The sequence below is a fragment of the Asterias amurensis genome, chromosome 17 (assembly GCF_032118995.1).
Source record: "Asterias amurensis chromosome 17, ASM3211899v1".
In the NCBI taxonomy this organism is placed as follows: domain Eukaryota; kingdom Metazoa; phylum Echinodermata; class Asteroidea; order Forcipulatida; family Asteriidae; genus Asterias; species Asterias amurensis.
In genome coordinates, this window is record NC_092664.1 from 17135753 (window position 1) to 17157251 (window position 21499).

Below are 21499 nucleotides of genomic sequence, written 5' to 3' on the forward strand. Positions count from 1 at the left end.
GGTATCTCAATATGTGGGATGACACTCCTGGAGCTCCGTACAAATGTGTACAGTGGAAACTCTTTTTTGCTACGGATGCAAGACATCAAACAACTGACGATTAAACTGGTTTCAGTCCGCACACCGTACGTACACGCAGGTGATCCTACCTAAACTTGCATCAGTCCTTGAAGACTATTTTTTTTGCTTCGGGAACATCGCAGGCGTCAATTTTCAGAGAGTTTGTTTTAGACAGCAAACCTTTTATCCAGTTTTTCTGGGTTGCGTACCTGCGTTATCCCCCATACTTATATGCAGGTAAAGTGCACTAAAAAACAACTAAAAAACAATGGGGATCTGCTAAGATATCAGGGGAAGAAAATAATTATGTTTATCCCATGGCGGGATAGATTATGGTAACCAAGGACTTGTACAAGACTAAAACAAGCTGATACAATGGTGAATAGTTACACTTCAAGTGGGTCGAATTTATTGCTTCTGTTACACCGGTGTGGCAGGAGATTCTGCCCCCCCCCCCCCCCCCCCAATATGGAAACAGTGTACATACAACTTTTTATGAAAGTTTTAACAAAGTTGTTTACCGAAAAATGGAATTAACAATAAACAGGTTAAATCTGTTAACACAAACCAAGACCATTGTAAGAAAAATAACCGAGTTATTATTGTTTTGTTTGTCTAGACAAACTGTAGTATCCTGGTGTCATGTGTTTTCAGTGGGATAACAGGAAAATTGTTCACAATCAAAAACTTTTTTTTTTAAATCATCTATCCAATTTTTTAACAATAACATTACACTTTATGGTGTGTTGATTTTTTTTAAAGTTTTGGTTTTACGTTGCGAGAGACAGTCCGCCATTAACAGTGCATATGCATGCACGACATTGGAGCAACGTCATATGTTTTCTCACCTTTCATTGGTTGGTATTTTATTGAATATTCAGAAGCTAGTATGGCGTGCAAAATAAATCAAAAGTATTATTCAATTACTACTTAACAAATTTAATTACATTTTTGTGCTAAGGCATAATGGCTACTATATATTAGAATCCAGAGATATCATAAGGCATGAAAGTAAAACACCCCACCCCCCTTGAAACACACACACTTCATAACAATCCGTTTTCCCCCATTTCAGACCAGTAATGTTTGGTTTCAGGAGATAAGAAACCAATCTATGATTTTTTCTCTTTATATAGACTTAATATTTATTACGCTTATCGGAATTTATTACAGCATGCAGTAAATAAAAAATAAAAAATTGTGTAATTTTCACTTAAAATATTTTAATATCCCTACATTTGCACACCATAGAATCCAAAATAGTAACCACCTCACGTGATCCATCTAGTGACTAAAGCAGAATGAAACTCAATCTAGCAGATAGTAATTTTGTTTTGAACTTTCGAGGTTGGATGATGTTTCTTTGACTCATTTGAATGTTGGCAAAATAATGCACTAGTGATTAGTACCAAAATCAATCATTTTATAAATGTTTGAGCATAACCAACGACAGGAAACTTTATTCTCAGCATGATTAAGCCTGATGAAAATACAGACCGTGAGTAAACTGCATCGCTTCTGTCACCGGTGCAGCTTGCACAATCTCGCGGTAAACGGGAATCAAAGTTGGGGACCGAAAACATAATTATGAGGGTCGATAACGTGTGACGCTACGGTATAGATAATCGGTTGTTGTAAAGCGCATTTTTTACATCCGAAGGGCGTCTCAAAGCGCTTAAACGTAAAGTATTTTCTGCAAAGGTATGTGGGACTACAATTGAATTCTGATGATATCTACTCCTTGTACAAAGCCCCATGTGATGTTTTACGTGGCGTATGCTGCCAATCCAGCCAGGAACACTGGGTGAACCCCCTTCTCTTTTCGACAAGTGTACTGGGTTTATTTACGTGCGTTACATAACACACGGAACCAACGGCTTTAGATCCCATCCGAAGTGCCTGTCAACCTTCAGTCAAGCGACAAGACATGAACCTTCTTCACTCTAGACAAGAGTGTTGCCCGTCATTCAGCGAGGCTAATAATTTAAAGTTCTCCCTTTCGGGGTTCACGCCTCCTAAAAAAAAAAAATCAATTAACACAATAAACAAGAAATCCAGATATAGCATTGATTGTGAACAATTTCTTACGCAGATAGAATTCTTAGTACTTCAGTATCTCTTGAATCATTCTGGGTGTCTTTGGGGTGGGTTTGTAATGCCTACCCTACGAGGTCCTTACTAGCCACTTCTTTGTTTTCATGGGACCTCATTTCAACAGAAAGTGCAAAAGGTGTCCTCAACGTAGGCCGAGATACCGACTATTGTAGTGTCCGTCTATGAACATTTATTGGATCTGGACCAATACAAGCGAAATTAACACGAAAGAAAGGAGCTGACTTCATCGTGAAACTCACCTATTTTTGAACAAAATCCGTTCAAATAATGGACTGATTTGGGGGGGGGGGGGGACCAACACAATGTATGTGGTTTTTGCCCATCGTTATCACTGCTATGATTGGCCGCACAGTTGAAGTAAAATCTTAGCGATTTGTTAAATCCAAACACATGCAGCACAGAACCCTAGCGGGTTTTCCCGCTAGTTATTGATAAGCGATTTGACAAATCTTCAAAAATTTGGGTTCAGAATGCACCACAGTTTCGAACATTCTTCTGCAAACACCCATTTTCTCACAGACAATATTCAATACCTACCCCTTTCCACAGCGGAATTCCCACAGTCCAAAGAAACAGATCACGAGCATGGTTGCTATGTAAACACCGGCAAGGACGGTCCCAGCTTTGTTAAATCCAAGATGGTCGGTTAATAGACCTCCCATAGGTGCACCGACCGTTACTCTGCAAATAAATTAAAATAAATACAAAACATAATAACATAAATAAGCAAAGACGAGCATTTTGGTTTTACTATTATTTGAAACTTTTTATACGCCGGTATCCCGCTGCTGCAAAAGTGGCACTCATATGGCGCTGCTGAACGAAACTAACCAACAAGCAATGAAAGTAGCATCACAAAAATAGTAAATACACTGCACAAATTGCTTCTTTATGTACATGAGTTTTTAAACTGTTCTTAAATATACAAAGTTTTGCATATTAGTGCAAGTATACCGAGTTTGAAAGATTCACAGTTTCAGGTAGGGAGTTCCACAGCCTGGGTGCTGCGCTCTGAAAACTTCTCTCCCCTTTTTTGATGATTTGTCGTTTTTTCCTGAATGAGTTTGTGTTTTTGACTATTATTGTAAGCCACGATGTCCTGGGGTATTTATATCTGCACAAGGTCATGGGACATCACCTTGTAGATAAATGAGCCTTCTTGTTGGCAACATCAATCTTGTCTTAAGCTGACAGTGTTGTAGCAGAAGTTATCAATCAACACCTCCACTTCAAGGTGGACTATATCAAAATAATTTTATGTCAAATACTAACCCTATTGAGGTTGACGAGAGCCAGAGTCCTGATATAACACCCATGTCTCCTAAACCTTGGGGTAGTCCATACCATCTATATAGAATACGAGCAAACATTTAAATAGTTGTACCATTGAAAGCAACAGGTCTCGAGCCAGAGTCCTGATATAACACCCATGTCTCCTAAACCTTGGGGTAGTCCATACCATCTATATAGAATACGAGCAAACATTTAAATAGTTGTACCATTGAAAGCAACAGGTCTCGAGCCAGAGTCCTGATATAACACTCATGTCTCCTAAACCTTGGGGTAGTCCATACCATCTATATAGAATACGAGCAAACATTTAACTACATGTAGTTGTATCTGCTTAAGCACAGAAAGAAGCATAGCACAACAAAATATGCTTACCAGAATAACGTTATTTCAGCCCAAAAGGTAGTTAACACTTTTTGACTTGTTCATTTCTGCTGCGCACAAAATTGTTAATCAAGTAGTGTTCTGCCTAATAAGCACCTCTATAATATGAAGATGGGGCCTGATATTTCTTTCATCAGCAGATGTTAATTGGTTTATATAACAATCGGTTCGACAGAAACATTTTTAACTTGTCTCCCAGTATAATCTACATGGGGTGGCTCTATGTTTCTCTGTTGTCTATATACATAATATTTATCATCACTGTTTTGCTATTATTAATTTTGGTTTTTACCCATATACACCAATGTGTGTTAGCACTGTATACTCAGTACTTTCTCGAGTCCTGTGAAAAAAATATCACAGGTATGTTACCTTGGTAGTCTAGTTGGTAAGACACTGCTCTAGAATTGCAAGGGTCGTGGGTTCGAATCCCACCCGAGTATACAGTGCTACACACATCGGTGTACGGGTAAAAAAAAATTAATATTCTTTATCCCCGATGCAAATTTAACATCTATTATATTTTGCTATTACTATTATTATTATTATTATTATTATTATTATAATTTTTTTTTTCTTTTTTTTTTTTTCAATTTGACAACTGCTTTGGTTGTTATTAAATTTTCGTTCACAATACTAATCTGTTAATTAACTATTCCTGGGGATGGGAACAGATAACTGACAACAAAACAGTCCAATTGTAAACTTAGTTTGTTATTCCATTATGTTATTTGGAATTCGTAACAGCTTAAAGCAGAAAAAAAACAGAAAACAGTAGGCCTACCACTTGCAAAAGTTCGAGTGGTTAAATTATTACACGTGAATAAATGAATTGCATTTTGCGTCATCGACGGTCGATCCTAGACCGCCACTTTTGACGCGGGCAAGGCTATCGTTTGGGAGGTTTATCTGCACGATACGCGTGAACGTGAACGTCAGAAAAAAATCGTGTCGTTTCTAGGTAACGTGAACACTTTGGACTTTTTGCATGTACATACCCAACGTAAAAGTAGTAACTTTACGTATGCTAAAAACGTGAGATTTTAATAGCACAAATTTGACGTTCATGTTCACGTTCACGTTCACGCATTTTGCTCATTGCGCAACCACCCTATAGACTGTGCAAGTCTCGCGCGCGCCGGAGCGAGAAAACACGACAACTGAATAACTTATTTTTTTTATGAATCAAATCTTCGCTTAAATCTTTTTATGAATGCCGAATCTGAACAACAAAAATACCCATTAGAGCTTGTTTAAATTAGTTTTAGCTTTTTAAACAAATACACAATTATCGGTTAAAGTCTATGTATAGACAAAAGTAAAACTCTGGGACAAGGATGTTTGTTTGATCTTAAAGTTTTGAAACCCCTTTTGTAAATCTACGCCCAAATGTGAAACTACGGAAAGCTGGTTTATACGCGGACGCACGATGGTCCGCAAGGGCGTTAGATAAACGCGTGACGCAGTTTAAAGAGGAAGCCGACGCCTACGCGACCAATGAAAAGGCTTTCTACCCCGCGCAACCAAAACAAGCGTCTGCGTAAGTTTCGTGATCGGAGATGGGCACAAATTCTTAATTTTTTACTAATAACCTGACCTGAGGTCAAGTTTTAATATCGGTTTTTCTTCGTTATTATGTTGACTTTATTTTTACTTTTACATATATTGTTAATTAGTATTACATTTTTAACAACATATGTCATTTTTATGGTTATAAACTATATTAAACTAAAGTAATGGACGAAACAAAATCTCCCCAACGTAAAACTCCATAAGGTTGGGACCACAATGGTCCCGGAAGTTCAAATCTGCGCGAGACTTGCACAGTCTATTGGCTGAGGGTTTTGTGCGCAGCGCGAATCATCCAATATGGCGGGTGATGACGTCATGTGCAGTTCACCTATTGTTTGAACTTACTGTGATGTGATGAACATATCAACGAGTGTAGGCATGGCAACCATAGCCATGGAGACAGCACCAATCACTATTGATGCAACAATAATGTACTTGTGCCTGCGATAAAAAAAAACAAGTGGGCGTCATCATCGGAAGATGTGTTCGCTACATACCAGCAGCCGATTTCACGATACGCTATAATAGGATTAATCCTATATCGAGTTAGGACGAGACCCGTCCTAACTTAGGATAAGTTCAATGCGTCCCAACGTCCATCGATACGGAACTGAACTCGTCCTAAAGTCATAAGATTAATCTTAAGTTAGGGGGAGTATGGTGAAATCGACGGCTGGTCATGACTTCACAACAAACTACATGCTAATAAATTCATATGAAAGGCACTGGACACTATTGGTAATGCTCCAAAATACATGGTAGTGTAACAGCTTACTAGGTAACGAACAATGGAGAGCTGTTGATAGTTTAAAACATTGTGAGAAACGGCTCCATCTGAACATGGAGGTAAAAATAGTAACGTAGTTTTTGGGAAACAGTGTAATTTCTCACTCAATAATAATATTTTAAAAACTTCAGCTGAAGCCTTTTATTAGGCATTTGAAAGCAGACAAAGTAATGCAACAGGGTGTTCTTTCATTCATTATTCTCTTGTAATTCGACCAATTGATCCAACATTTTGACATGTTTGTTATTTTATGCATAATGTTGGAATACACCAAGTGAGAACACTGGCCTTTGACAACTACCAAACGTGTTCAGTGCATGAGAAACGAGGTTTCTCATAATGTACTCTCTGTATTTTGACATTACACTTCGCCAAGGTCATCAAAGGAACACGTTGTCTTATATTGGTCGAGTCTTTGAAGAGTTGGTCTTTGATGAGCAAAATCAGCTTCTTACCCAACATTTACCGCGGTACAGTTGCTGACTGTATAAGCGTGAGTAACCTCTTGTCATAAATGCATGGTTAGAAAGATGTTTTAAGAGTAGAACACAATGATCCACACAAATATGCCTCGAAAGTGCATGGTTTTCCTTATACGTCGAGGACTTACAGGGCACGCCATTTTGTGGAGTCAAGTTTTTGACTCCATAACATGGCCCACCGTGTTAGTTCCCAAAGTAAAAGAAAAATCACGCGATTTTAAGGCACATTTACGTGGATCATTGTGTTGTACTTTTAAAACATCTTTCTTACCAAATGCATGTTATAACAAACGGTTCTAAACGCTTTTTATAAACCAACTCGACCGATACAAGGCAACGTGTCCCTTTAATGAGGCGTTCGCCGAATGCAATTGTGTGGTTTGTCGGGCCAGGGAGAGACTCTTTCAATCGTTGTGTTGTTCCATCATAACTGTAACTGTTTATCGAAGCTAAGCAAGAAAAGAACCAGAAGAGGTAAAACTTACGGATTTATATTTAGAAGTGGAGAAGGCCCGAGGAAAAAGAAAAACATCGCACAGCCAAAAGATCCAATTGAAATCAAAATCCTGGTATTTTTCTGAAATAAAATAAAAATGCGTACCAAGTAATGATCGGCAGTATTAGAGCATGCTGCATCTTATCAAGAAATAACAATAAACCATTTATTAACTTATTCATGTATTCATTTATTCATTATTATTAACACCGAGGCCAATAGAATTCTTGAAATAACATCCGCTAAACAGCAAGTTCCACCCTACCTTTTTATCTGCGATGTAGCCCCAGAAAATAGAAGCAATGGCATACGATCCACCAAAGAGACCAAACATACAACTGATTTCAACCACATCAAACTGAAGCTGTAAAAGTAACAAACGGAAAAGTAGATATTGATTTTTGTTTAATCCTTTGCTCCCTTTTTCAACCTTAAATTGATATGTATTAATTATGTTTGTACAATTAATAATATATTTGAAGCATTCCATGGTGAGGTATCAATATATATTTGGTTTGCGTAACACCATGTGTGTATCTACTTGCCAGATAGAGTTTGTTCTTAGAGAACTGTCTTGTTTTATTCTACAACCGCGGAGCAGATTTATCGGATGTTCGGGAGACTTCTAAGTTCTGAAAAGAACTGTGTGCTTTTAACTACTACCCGGGCGGAAGGTATAGAAAATTGGCTGGGACTACTACTTTTTAGCTTATAGGATCGTAATTAACTGCACTATACCGCGGAGTCCGTTCTCTATACATGTAATTGTTTATGCATCTGCAGAAGGTCGGGAGACGCACGTGTATGTGCGCTGCGCGTTTGTTTTGCTCACAGCCAAACTGTCCCTTCTTAAATCGAGCACTAAAATCCAATTCAACTGACCTCTTCAAGATGAAGTGCTAGTGTAGGGTCCATGAACCCATATGTGGAATTCACAATCAGTGACACACCCAAAGCAAGCCACATGGCAGGAAGCGTCAAGACTTTCTTAAATGAACCCGTATTTCGAGACTCACAAGCTGGAAAAAAAAAAATGAGATTATTGTAGATAAACTATTAAATCCAGAGAAACAAGGATGTGTATAGAGAAATAATGGGATGAATGAAACAGAGACACAATGAGATGTTGAGAAACAATGACATGTAAAACAATGAGATGGTGTAGAGAAACAATGACATGTCGAGAAACAATGAGATATAGAAAAAAACAAAGAAAATTTACCAAAGGATGCGAGGCGCTTAAGGAGATCAGAAATGCCAAAGTGATGGTGACAACAGCTACAGATTGGAAAACAGGTAAGTTATGAGACCCTTTTTAAAGGACAGTTTATTCAAAGTACAAGTCGAGACAACTAATGTACAGAAATGCCAACAAACACAGGAAGAAACTACATTAAATATAAAGACAGAGTTTTGTTTATAAACAACACAACATACAATATCTTACCATACTGTGGCATTATGGCAACGTTGATTACAACAACCAGTAAATCAAAACCTCCACAAATAAAGAACGGAAGTCTAAAACCACCAGCCTGTTGAAAAAAACATTTAATATATCATATTAATAATAATAACAGGAATTTAGAAACGCTCCCCATAACTATATCACAGCGCTACAAAAAAAAAAAAAATGAAAATGCGCAATAAATAAACAACATCTTATCGGAAGAGCCACAGCTAATAAATCACATAACACCTAATGTGTGTTAGCACTGTATACTCAGTATACCTTCCCGAATCCGGTGAAAAAATTTGAGCTCAATTGGTATATCCAAGTCGCGAGAAAATGATGAAAGAAAAAAAAACACTTGTTGGACGAATTTGTGTGCTTAATTCAAATAGGAAAGTTTGTTAGTTTTTTTAGTGAGGAACTAACCTCTTGATCAAAATCTATGCTACTTCAGAGGGAGTTGTTCTCACAATGTTTTATACTATCAACATTTCTCCAATGCTTGTTACCAAGTCAGTTTTTAAGTTAATATTTGTTTTGAGTAATTACCAAAGTCTTTAAGATTTAAACGCTACTCACCTGATACAATAAACCCCCAATAGCTGGACCAGCTGCAAAACCTATCCCAACCATCACCTCATTTACACTCTGAGAAAAAAAAATCCCACATAATATATATATATATATTCACGACTATTAATTCTGAAAATAGGAACTTTGATTGGCTGTAATTTTCCCACTTCTTTCCGGATCCTTCCCTTTCCCCTCTCTTGTTCTATGCCTCTGTAGAAGGTCCGGTTTGGATGAAAGCTAAGGCCATCTACCCGTACTCCTACATGACTGTAATTGTATCTTCCACTAATTGCTATTTTATTCTCTTTTTGCGCTTAGCATTTTGCATAAGGCGCCTTACAAATGTATGTTTTATTATTATTATTAACAATAAACCCCAAAAAATGAATTGAGACAATTTCAAGATTAGTCTTCTTGAGATGACGTAGTCTGTTTGTGCAATATAAAACATGTTAGAATATATCCACTAAAATGTTTACTTTCAGAGTTTGTATACTTTTAAGGTTTGAAAATCTTGTCAGTGATAAGACCTTAAACAAGTTAACACTTAGGAAACAACTTCCTAACTTTAAAGCCATTATACACTTTCGGTAAACAGTATTGTCCAAGTCCCACACTTCGTGTATCACAATTTATAATTATATAATATAACAAACCTGTGAAAATTAAGGCTCAATCGATCATCGGAGTCGGGAGAAAATAACGGGAAAACCCACTCTTGTTTCCGCGCGTTTCGCCGTGTCATGACATGTGTTTAAAATAAATCCGTAATTCTCGCTATCGAGAATTTGTTCATTGTTTTAATTTTTCTCAAAAAGTAAAGCATTTCATGGATCAATATTTCAAGAGAAGTCTTTCACCATTACCTTCTGTAAACCCTGTAAAGTACTAAGTGAACATGTGTCAAAATTTTTACAAGAATACAACTTTGTTTTGCTCTTTAAAGTCTCACTTCTAGAATGTTCAGACTATCTTTAGGAAGGTCAATCACTACAAAATCTTCTTCTTAGTATTTCAATAGACCTACAAATACTTTCGACAAAACCTTACCACCACAGTTCCTTTATCATCCGGGAAGGTATGAGCCAAAATGGCCGATGCAGATGTAAAACTAGCAGCAAGTCCTAAACCTTCAACAACCCTTAGCAGGAAACAGAATGCTGTAAATGTAGCTAGTGTTGGCATATCACCAACCAAACTGTTAAAAGTAAGACAATTCATTCAAGATGAGTAAATTCCTAAATAATGGATAGAGTCATCCAAAAGGAAAGTTAACAGTTTTTGCCAATTTTAAATCAATCTATTTGCTCATTTTTCTTGATATGAATAATTTCTAAAATTGTCACTCCTTAACAAAACAATACGGCGAATGAAAATTAATACAAGCCACGGTCAGAAGTATAGCTTACCCAAACATCATGTTGGACCCACCCGCAAGAAAGGAGCCAGCTATGAACATGAAACGAGCTCCAACAACAGGTAGCTGGTAACAAAAATACCAACAAATATCATACATTTATAAAAATCGTATTAGAGTACAAACTTTCGGGTGTTTGATTGCAATATAATAGAGTGGGGGTTGTTTGGATGAAATAGGCACTTTAAAGGCAGTGGACACTATTGTTAAAGTCACCTGGAAATAGAATTTTTATTTTTTCAAACATAAAAGTAGATGTTTAGTAACAATAAAACAATTTTTTTAGTAATTGTTTGTCACGATTTATATGTTTAAAAATTAGTTAAAGTTGTTTGGGGGTTGACTCCGCCTACCCCTTTTGTGACGTCAATCGAGGCAGACTTTGTCTTGATGCGTAGTGTAAACACACGCGCAAATAACATGCAAGTCCAAGTCAATGAGTTCGTACGTTTTGAAAAAGTTGTTTTCTTGCATTTGTATTGCTGCTGGATGCAGCAAAACAACTACAGATGGGGTCAGTCTGCATGGTTGGTCAGACTCACAAGAGCAATAGTGCCTAGTTGTTCGGTCCGACGTCTTTTTCAGCACTGTGCAGCATTTTCTCTTCAATATCGCGCCTCGATTGACGTCAGGAACAGCGCCCTCTCGGGTCGGGGCCTACTCTTAAATTTGTAAATAAGATAAGAACTAATTTTTTAGAACCTTAGTTAACTGTTTATTCACATTCCACTCATCAAAACACATAATATATGAGTGAGAAAAGCTTTATTCCGACAAAATACCAATTCCAGGTGACTTTAATCGTCAAAGACACACTGCAAATCTCGTTGGTCAAAAATTGCCCAACTTGTTTGCCCAACGTTGGTTCAAATATCAATTGGCTACATAATTGGGCATAATTTAACCAACAGTGGTTGGGCAATAACGTTTATCCAATAGTTGGGCGAACAGTTTGACAAAACAAGTTTGTCAAATCATTTTACCCAGAAGTTGGGTAATATTTTTTTGACCATTAGTTGGGCAAGTTTGTTTACCAGTGACTATGTTGGTTAAAATGTTACCCAATAATGTAGTCAGTTGATATTTGAACCAAAGTTGGGCAACCGTGTTGGGCAAAGGTTGTTACCCAACAAAAGTAGCAATGATTGAGTATTTTTGTTGGTTACTCCTTTATTCAATTGTTGGTTAGGCCAAAAAAAAAAAAAATACGTTGATCGTCCGGTTTTTTTTTCAAAAAGAGGAAGATGAGGGCCCTTTTTTTTAAACGTAAAATGATGCAACAAAAACTTCAGTTCGGAAAGGGCATCTAATTTGCGGTACTCTTTCCACATTGGATTCATCTGATATGTGCAGTATTTAATGTTTTCAGCCAGCCATTCCTCTTCTCTTCTGCTTCAACTTCTGCTTTGTTGTATCTGCTGGAATATGGGCAGCGTAGTATTTGTCGATCTGATGAGGTAAATAAATTTAGCATGTCAGAAGTAACCTGGTAAAAGAGTCAGCAATCAACAGTGTTCACTGCTTTTTTCTTTCTTTTTTGCTTGTTTTAAATTATAATTTCCAAATTATATTGGCTTTATATAATTTTGACGAGATAACTGAGCCCGATCAAAAAGTCTGGAACACAACGGATTCAATCTAACCCTTGCCTTTGGATCGTTAACGACAACGGACTGTGCAGCCATTTCCCCAACACGGGAGTAAACATCAAACTATGCACGGTGGGATCCGTCCTACGTTACTTCTGAAAACTAAACTGTGTCCCTACACATGAATCAGTGTATTCTATGGGTATACCTTTAAATATTGGTTGTTGTTAGCATCTTACCTATAATGTTTCAGAGAAGCACTCCATTCCCCAATCTTGAAGAGTATTTTTGACAGTCAGCCACCATGATGTTGCTTGTGTGTGTATGTGTAGGCCTACTATTACTACTACATAATACAGTACGAACGTTGTACTTGCAATAATAAAATGCGCACCGGGAACTTTGCCCAACAACCAGAAAGCTTTGAGCACAACACCATCGGTTACTGTGGTAATTTTGACCAACTTCTCGGGCAACTCTTGCCCAACTACAATAATATACACATTGGACCAATCAGTTAACCAATAATTTGGTTAACTTTGCCCAAGCGTGTTGGGCAACGGTTTTGTTTAACCAACGTCCATTATTTGTGACCAACAAATTAGTAATGCATTTTCCCAACACATTTTTTGACCAACAAATTTGCAGTGCATAGTCCGCACAGTTGGTGTACCTCAACATATGCATAAAAAAAACTGTGAAAAGTTGAGCTCAATCGGTCGTCAAAGTTGCGAGATAAAAATGAAAGAAAAAAACACCCTCGTCACACGAATATGTGTGCTTTCAGATGCTTGATTTCGAGACCTCAAATTCTAAATCTGAGGTCTCGAAATCAAATTCATGGTAAATAACTTTTTTCTCGCAAAACTACATTACTTTTTGAGTAATTACCAATAGTGTCCACTGGCTTTAAGCCCTTGTACATGCTAGGCCCCTCCCATTATTACCATCCATTCTTTATAGCATGGGGCCCGCAGGTATATCAATCTTATCGCAGCCCAAAACACTTGGGTGCTAAAACAGAGTGGAATGTTTGGATGGATGTGGTACTGCCCACTGTCAGCGTCATTTGTTTCGAAAGGGAAGGGGATTGGTTAATAAGTTTGCATTACTTTTAATCAAAAGGAAACTTACAAATACACCAATTACGAACTCTTTCCGTGTTACTGCAACGATCTTCTATGCTAGAGTAGTAGTCCCAGCCAAGTTTCTACCTTCCACCCAGGTAGCAGTTTAAAAACAGGAATTTCTTTCTCAGAACTAAGAAGTCCCCGGAAAATCCGAACAATATACTGCGCGACATTTCTATAAAGAACAAACTTTACCTGGCAAGTAAGTGTTTATACTGCAAACATTATTGAAACTTACAAACTTTCCACAGATTGGTGAACCAATACTCGATGCGAGAGAATACGCCGTGAACACAAAACCAATCACTGATTGTGACATCCCTTTGGCCTCAGCCTGCAATTTAAAACAAAATCGAGATGGATTATTTTACTCTGAAGAGAGAACAGTGTTTGATCGGTCCAACTATTTTGCTAAAATACTGACTTTAGTCAGTTTAGTCCCAGTGTGTCTTTCAAGGCCGGGAAGTTCATTGCTTCAAATACTGTTTAGATGTCGGCCAGTAACTCAAATGAACACTTTGCCATGGATCGGACGAGTTGGTCTATAAAAAGCGTTTGCAACCGTTTGTTATAAAATGCATATGGTTAGAAAGATGTTGTACAGGTAGAATGCGATGAAAATTGCGTGGTTTTCGTTTTACATCGTCGACTAACACGGTTAAAGCCGTTTAAGGGAGTCATTATTTACTCCCAGAAATGGGAGTCATTTTTGACTCCCATAAATGGCCGACCGTGATAGTTCGCGACGTAAAAGGAAAACCGTGCGATTCCGAGTGATACTTGTGTGGATCATTATATTCTACTTTTAAAACATCTTTCTGACCATATGCATTTCGTAACAAAGACCAACTCGACCGATCCAAGGAAACGTGTCCCTTCATTGAAATGTTTTTTCTTTACAAACCTCTATTGGAAAGAAGGCAGCCAGGATGGAAAATGACATAGTATTTGCTAATGTTGCTAGGATAATCAGAACCATGGACAGTTTTTGGTGTGTCGTGAGCTTGGGTTTCTCATCTTCATCATTGTCCATAGACTCATCAATACTGTCCTCATAACTCGGATCACTGTCACATGATGTGGGCGGTCCTTCAACTTTAGCCTCCTGCCATTGGCTATTGGTTTCTAGTAACTTCGCATCATCATTTATTATAAGTGACGTTTCTTGGATACTGTGTGCTGATTGAATTTCGCTATGATTGTCAGGAAACGATGTTGCTAACATGGGAGTGACTTCCTCACTTCCATTTAGGGGTTCGGTTTCCATTTTGTTTGATGTCTTCTGATGCAACACGGTTCTTTTCGTTATCTGGTTACAAAAAAATATAAAATAACAAGGTAAAAATTATATAAATGTCGCTTACCCAACATTAAAGACAGACAACTAGTTTGTCAACAAAACTGTGATTGATTTGGTTGCTTCATTTCACCTGCTTCTTGGTTTACATTTATTCATCTTAATCTTCCGGCTTGAACTTGAATTCAATGCATTTCTTTCGACTTTTTTGTGCTATTGGACATATATTTCTAGTGCGATGTCTGTCAACGAAGACAGCCCTGGCGCAAAAACAAGAACTCTGAATGACGTAAGACAACCAACAGCTAGTTAGGTTTCCAAAGACAAATACGATAATTAAGGTCTATATAAATCCAAGGTTTGGCACTAGATTTAAATTTTGTTTCAAAAATAAGCATCAACTTCGAGTTTAAACCAAACGGGTTCAAGCTTCGGATCGCGTTTGTTAAGTCTTTGGAACGCCAGCTGAGCTGATGACGTATCGAAGGACAAATTCAATAATTATGTGGTTTAGGAGTTATGATTGTTTCAAATTTTTATCTTCATCTTCTGGTTCGAGCTGGAAGTAAAGGTAAAATTTGGGGTAACATTCTGCTTTCCTTTTTTTTTAATTGTTACCCACTTTTATAATTATTTATAGCTTGTAAAAATCAAACAGTATGGTTGAGGATTTTTTTAAATGTATTTTTATTTGTTTATATTATGTTTTTTTCCTTCCGGTTGATTATGGTGCAATTATCATGTTCGTAGCATGTGTGGTTCTTTGGATACGATAATTTTAATATAAAAATTCAATTTGATGTAATGACGTCATTGATGACGTCATAACATTCAAGAAAGTTGTTGTTGCTATACACACTAATAGCAAGTTTTACGTCTTTACAAGCTTTAATTTATGAGCTGTTTTCGGTCTCGTTTGAGATTTTTGATGTGACGTTTCTATGGCGAAATTTCTGGAATGCTCATGAGCTAAACATCATATTAATGTAAATCACAATCTTATGTAATTACATCAACTTACGGTTTCTTATCCGTGGATGATCGCAGAAGCTAAACCGGCACAAACCTTGGCAAAACCAAACCCACAAAACACACAGCAATACAAAATGCTGTGCCGGCGTCTCAGTCGACGGTCACAAGGCCCCCTTGCTACACACACATGTTCACACTCCACTCTTATACCCTACTCGATCCTACCCCAATATATTACATAATATAAGAAAAGAGGGCGTTAATGACATGTGAAACCACGGCTTATACTACCAAATAATAGCAAGAGATTACTAGACACTCTGATCTAAGATATTGTGATAGCAGTAGTGAACAACCTATCCACTAGTGTAGACACCTAGCAGTAGTGAACACAATCTATCCACTAGTGTAGACACTCTGATGTGAACAACCTATCCACTAGTGTAGACACCTAGCAGTAGTGAACAATCTATCAACTAGTGTAGACACTCTGATGATCTAAGAGATTATAATTGCAGTATTGAACAACCTATCCACTAGTGTAGACACCTAGCAGTAGTGAACAACCTATCCACTAGTGTAGACACTCTGATCTAAGATATTGTAATAGCAGTAGTGAACAACCTATCCACTAGTGTAGACACTCTGATCTAAGATATTGTAATAGCAGTAGTGAACAACCTATCCTCTAGTGTAGACACTCTGATCTAAGATATTGTAATAGCAGTAGTGAACAACCTATCCACTAGTGTAGACACTCTGATCTAAGATATTGTAATAGCAGTAGTGAACAACCTATCCACTAGTGTAGACACTCTGATCTAAGATATTGTAATAGCAGTAGTGAACAACCTATCCTCTAGTGTAGACACTCTGATCTAAGATATTGTAATAGCAGTAGTGAACAACCTATCCACTAGTGTAGACACTCTGATCTAAGATATTGTAATAGCAGTAGTGAACAACCTATCCACTAGTGTAGACACTCTGATCTAAGATATTGTAATAGCAGTAGTGAACAACCTATCCTCTAGTGTAGACACTCTGATCTAAGATATTGTAATAGCAGTAGTGAACAACCTATCCACTAGTGTAGACACTCTGATCTAAGATATTGTAATAGCAGTAGTGAACAACCTATCCTCTAGTGTAGACACTCTGATCTAAGATATTGTAATAGCAGTAGTGAACAACCTATCCACTAGTGTAGACACTCTGATCTAAGATATTGTAATAGCAGTAGTGAACAACCTATCCACTAGTGTAGACACTCTGATCTAAGATATTGTAATAGCAGTAGTGAACAACCTATCCTCTAGTGTAGACACTCTGATCTAAGATATTGTAATAGCAGTAGTGAACAACCTATCCACTAGTGTAGACACTCTGATCTAAGATATTGTAATAGCAGTAGTGAACAACCTATCCACTAGTGTAGACACTCTGATCTAAGATATTGTAATAGCAGTAGTGAACAACCTATCCACTAGTGTAGACACTCTGATCTAAGATATTGTAATAGCAGTAGTGAACAACCTATCCACTAGTGTAGACACTCTGATCTAAGATATTGTAATAGCAGTAGTGAACAACCTATCCACTAGTGTAGACACTCTGATCTAAGATATTGTAATAGCAGTAGTGAACAACCTATCCTCTAGTGTAGACACTCTGATCTAAGATATTGTAATAGCAGTAGTGAACAACCTATCCACTAGTGTAGACACTCTGATGATCTAAGAGATTGTAATAGCAGTAGTGAACAACCTATCCACTAGTGTAGACACTCTGATCTAAGATATTGTAATAGCAGTAGTGAACAACCTATCCACTAGTGTAGACACTCTGATCTAAGATATTGTAATAGCAGTAGTGAACAACCTATCCACTAGTGTAGACACTCTGATGATCTAAGAGATTATAATAGCAGTAGTGAACAACCTATCCACTAGTGTAGACACTCTGATGATCTAAGAGATTATAATAGCAGTAGTGAACAACCTATCCACTAGTGTAGACACTCTGATCTAAGATATTGTAATAGCAGTAGTGAACAACCTATCCACTAGTGTAGACACTCTGATCTAAGATATTGTAATAGCAGTAGTGAACAACCTATCCACTAGTGTAGACACTCTGATCTAAGATATTGTAATAGCAGTAGTGAACAACCTATCCACTAGTGTAGACACTCTGATCTAAGATATTGTAATAGCAGTAGTGAACAACCTATCCACTAGTGTAGACACTCTGATCTAAGATATTGTAATAGCAGTAGTGAACAACTTATCCACTAGTCTAGACACCTAGCAGTAGTGAACAACCTATCCACGTGTAGACACTCTGATCTAAGAGAGGGGTAAAAGAAACCCTATCGACAATAAGTATACGAATAGGAGGTCATTGTGACACATATAGCCACTGGATGTATGTATACAATTATCTTCAAGTTCAAAGAAGCTTTACTTTGTCGGGGTACTTACCTCATAGTCGGGGTTGCATTATGAAAAAAAAAAATAGCACACACAACTCGAAAGACTAGTGTCAAGAGAGTTGTAGGTCACGCAGGTATTAGTACATGTACATGAAAGCAAAGGGCATTTATTATAGTACCCATGACAGTGTACCTGCGACCTATGCGTTAATATAAGCGTATTTGCCGGGCTTTATCTGCAGGGGTTTGGTGTGGTTTTTCATGCGTGATCTCGGTTCCAAATGGCTTCTGAAAAGTATTGGAAATGTAGCAGAACATTGAAATGAAGAGCATATCTGTCGTTTTGTAATGTATGAAGAAAAAAAAATCGGTGCAACTCAAATTCTAAAAAGAGAAATTTGTACGTACAAAACGGCTTCAAAAAGAAAGAAACCAAGTCCCCAAAACACGGCAAATTTTCCCGTTATGAATGTAGGCAACAGTCCACAATAAGTATATAATATGGACAGATTATCTCATATTCTTCCCGGAAATGTTGAAAACGAGACCGGATCGTTCCATAGTCCAGTTAGGATACAGCGATTTCCACCGGTAGTCCAAAAATCAACCATTAATTAGCATGGTTTTCCTGCACGGAGTAGTGATGTCTTGTTCGGGAACTATGACCGAATGAATTCTGCTCATTTTGATTTTCTGTCAAATAACGTTGTATCTTTAAAGACACTGCACACTATTGGTAACTGTCAAAGCCCAGTCTTCGCACTTTGTGTATCTCAACATAATATGCATAAAATAACAAACCTCTGAAAATTTAAGCTCGATTGGTCGTCGGAGTTGCGAGATAACTATGAAAGAAAAGAAAAAACACCTTGTCACACAAAGTTGTGTGCTTTCAGATGCTTGATTTCGAGACCTCAAATTCTAAATTTGAGGTCTCGAAATCAAATTGTGAAACATTACTTCTTTCTCGAAAACTATGTCAGGAAAGTTGATGACAAATTCATACTTAAAGCATCGTCGGTGAGTGACGTTCGTGGTTGTTACTGTGTCAACCTACCTTGATTAGATGGTGTTACCGCAAATCGTTACTATACGCATTTCAACTATGCAAAGTTTCACCTACAAACTAGATTAGTTTCCATCTGTAAGGATGCTTTTTGTGTCCGATCAGATGTTGTTTCTCTTCCAAGTGTTGTGGTGCATTGTGTGAAGCGTTTTAAATCCCTAAAATTCTTTTACTGCGCCTCATCAGGTTTGCTAGGCTGACAATTTGAACGACTATTACGTATGCAATGATAAATCCCAGCTCACATACGTTTTTCAAAAGCTTTCTGCTTGATTGAGTATTTCCAAAGAGCAATAGCCCAATTCGATTGGGACAAGGAGCGACGTTTGTCAACATGCAACCACAGTGAAACAGCCGTGCCGTAAACGACAGTGTCGAACCTGTACATACCAAAATGTGCAGGCCGATTATCGCCCATTATTTTTCGAACTGTTTTTATATCAAAAGTTTGCACTTAACGTCGCTCCTTTGTCGAAGTTAACTGATATTGTTCTAATTCTTTGAGTTCGACACGGCGATTTGACAACGTTTAGCAAAATGCTTACCTGATGTTAACCGCTGTGACTCCCGTTTGTATCTCCCTTATTACAATCCAAAGGTTAATTGGGATGCTATGGGTGCTCGGGTGAGCCCCTGACAAGAGCTAAAGGAGCGATCACTTACCGCTCACGTAGTAAGGTCATGCACCTGGGGACAGCCCACAAGTGACCCACTCCACAAGCACTAGTGGCTGACCCGGGTGAGCCCCTGTGAGAGGGGCGTCAATCCGTCTTGAAAGGTGGGGGGACATCACATTTACAGCGTGAATTTGTTTAGCCCGTAGATGCTCTCTGGTGCAATCTAGTGAATCTGAGGGGTGATGTTCCCCCCACTCAGATGTTGGAATTTAATGCCTATTTCAAGCTATGATGCACCTATTCTTGCTATCATGGTTATTGTACCTAAAAGCAACTCAAATATAGCTTCGCTATATCAATATTGTTTCTGCATTCTAATGCTCAGACGGCGTTTCATCCCTATCATCACCAGACCTAAGATACAAGTTTTATGGGGGCAAATCTGTCAGAATGGAACAGAACAAGGGCCCGCTTAAGGGCCCGGGAAAATTTTGCATTCTAGATGCTCTGTGGTGCAATCTTAGGCCAATAAGAGGCATACAGAACAGCACAGAACATCTGTAAAATGTGAGCAGCAGTAGAACCTTTTTGGTTGACAGCATTTTCAAGTGCCGATCTATGAACCAAGTTTTAGGGGGAATGCTGTCAGGGGGAATGCTAAACTGCGCCAATAAAGTATCTAAACACTTACAAATGGTCAGATATATCGGAACCTGAAATAGTATGCCAAAAAATAATTATTCATTTCTATTCACCGTTAATTTCTGCACATTTTGACACATCTTATGTTGCGCTACGATGTTGTTTGGTGGATTTATGGGCACTTGAGTGGCTTAAGGTCGAATTTCAAAAGTTGCAAAAGCCCCTATTCAAGCTAAATCGTTGTATTGTGACGAGTAAGATCAGCGTTTCTTTTGCACGCCCGTTATAAATGATTTGTTTGTCGCGTTTTGGATAAATCGGTTGCGATGAACATCAGCAATAATTGTCAGTAACCAAGCAAAGGGGTCAAAGATGGGAGGCATACAACAAAATGGGTTAAGAGCCAGAATCCCTGATTATGGTAAGACAGGGAAAGGTGTTTCAAGATAACAGGAAAGATGGCCATAACAGGAAAGATGGCTCAACTGACCAAACAGGAAAGAGGACGGATCGTTGGTTTGATAGAAGCCGGTATGTCGATTCGAGCTGCAGCTCATCAAGTTGGAACGTCACCAGCGACGGTCAGTAAAATGGTGGAATGGCTACCAAGCTCAGGGAAATGTGGACAACCTGCCAAGGAGTGGCCGCCCGAGTGTGACTTCTGCAGCAGAAGAAAGTGAACAAGTCCATCAAGCCTGACACCACTCTCGAGGGATTGCGACGCATCCTGATCAGGAAATGGCAGGGGATTGACCAGGGACAGATCAGATGTCTCGTTTGGAGTATGAGAAGACGACTCATTGCCGTTAACAGTGATGGAGGACACACCAAGTATTGAGGACAGGATATCAGCAGTTTTAGAGTTAAAGATACGGCCATAAATTTCATGGTCAAGTAAACGAAACGAGTTTGTGTCTTTTGTCTTGATTTTGTCTGTGTGTGAGGCTTGTGTGAGTTCCCTTCTGGATCGAATTGGGGTGATTAGGGGCTTTTGCAACTTTTGAAATTCGACCTAAGCCACTCAAGTGTCCATAAATCCACCAAACAACATCATAGCGCAACACAAGATGTGTCAAAATGTGCAGAAATTAACGGTGAATAGAAATGAATAATTATTCTTTGG

General features: G+C 38.1%; 1 protein-coding gene across 3 annotated transcripts; it reads right to left on the minus strand.

Annotated features, from left to right (window-relative positions):
• Positions 1-526: 526 nt before the first annotated feature.
• On the minus strand, positions 527-19742 carry LOC139949956 (MFS-type transporter SLC18B1-like). Of its 3 annotated transcripts, XM_071948549.1 has the most exons (14): positions 19109-19279; positions 14253-14657; positions 13587-13682; positions 10622-10695; positions 10263-10410; positions 9219-9287; positions 8634-8721; positions 8069-8205; positions 7452-7550; positions 7176-7267; positions 5767-5862; positions 3448-3522; positions 2713-2856; positions 527-2075 (listed from the first exon to the last, which is right to left on the minus strand). In XM_071948549.1, exons 2-14 carry the CDS (start codon positions 14613-14615, stop codon positions 2045-2047), a joined length of 1512 nt encoding a protein of 503 aa, XP_071804650.1. In that variant the 5' UTR covers positions 14616-14657; positions 19109-19279; the 3' UTR covers positions 527-2044. The 3 variants fall into 3 exon arrangements, with proteins under 3 accessions (XP_071804650.1, XP_071804649.1, XP_071804648.1); XM_071948548.1 differs by lacking the exons at positions 527-2075; positions 2713-2856; positions 19109-19279 and adding an exon at positions 19663-19742 and having other exon boundaries at positions 3522-3752; XM_071948547.1 differs by lacking the exons at positions 527-2075; positions 2713-2856 and having other exon boundaries at positions 3522-3752.
• Positions 19743-21499: the final 1757 nt, after the last annotated feature.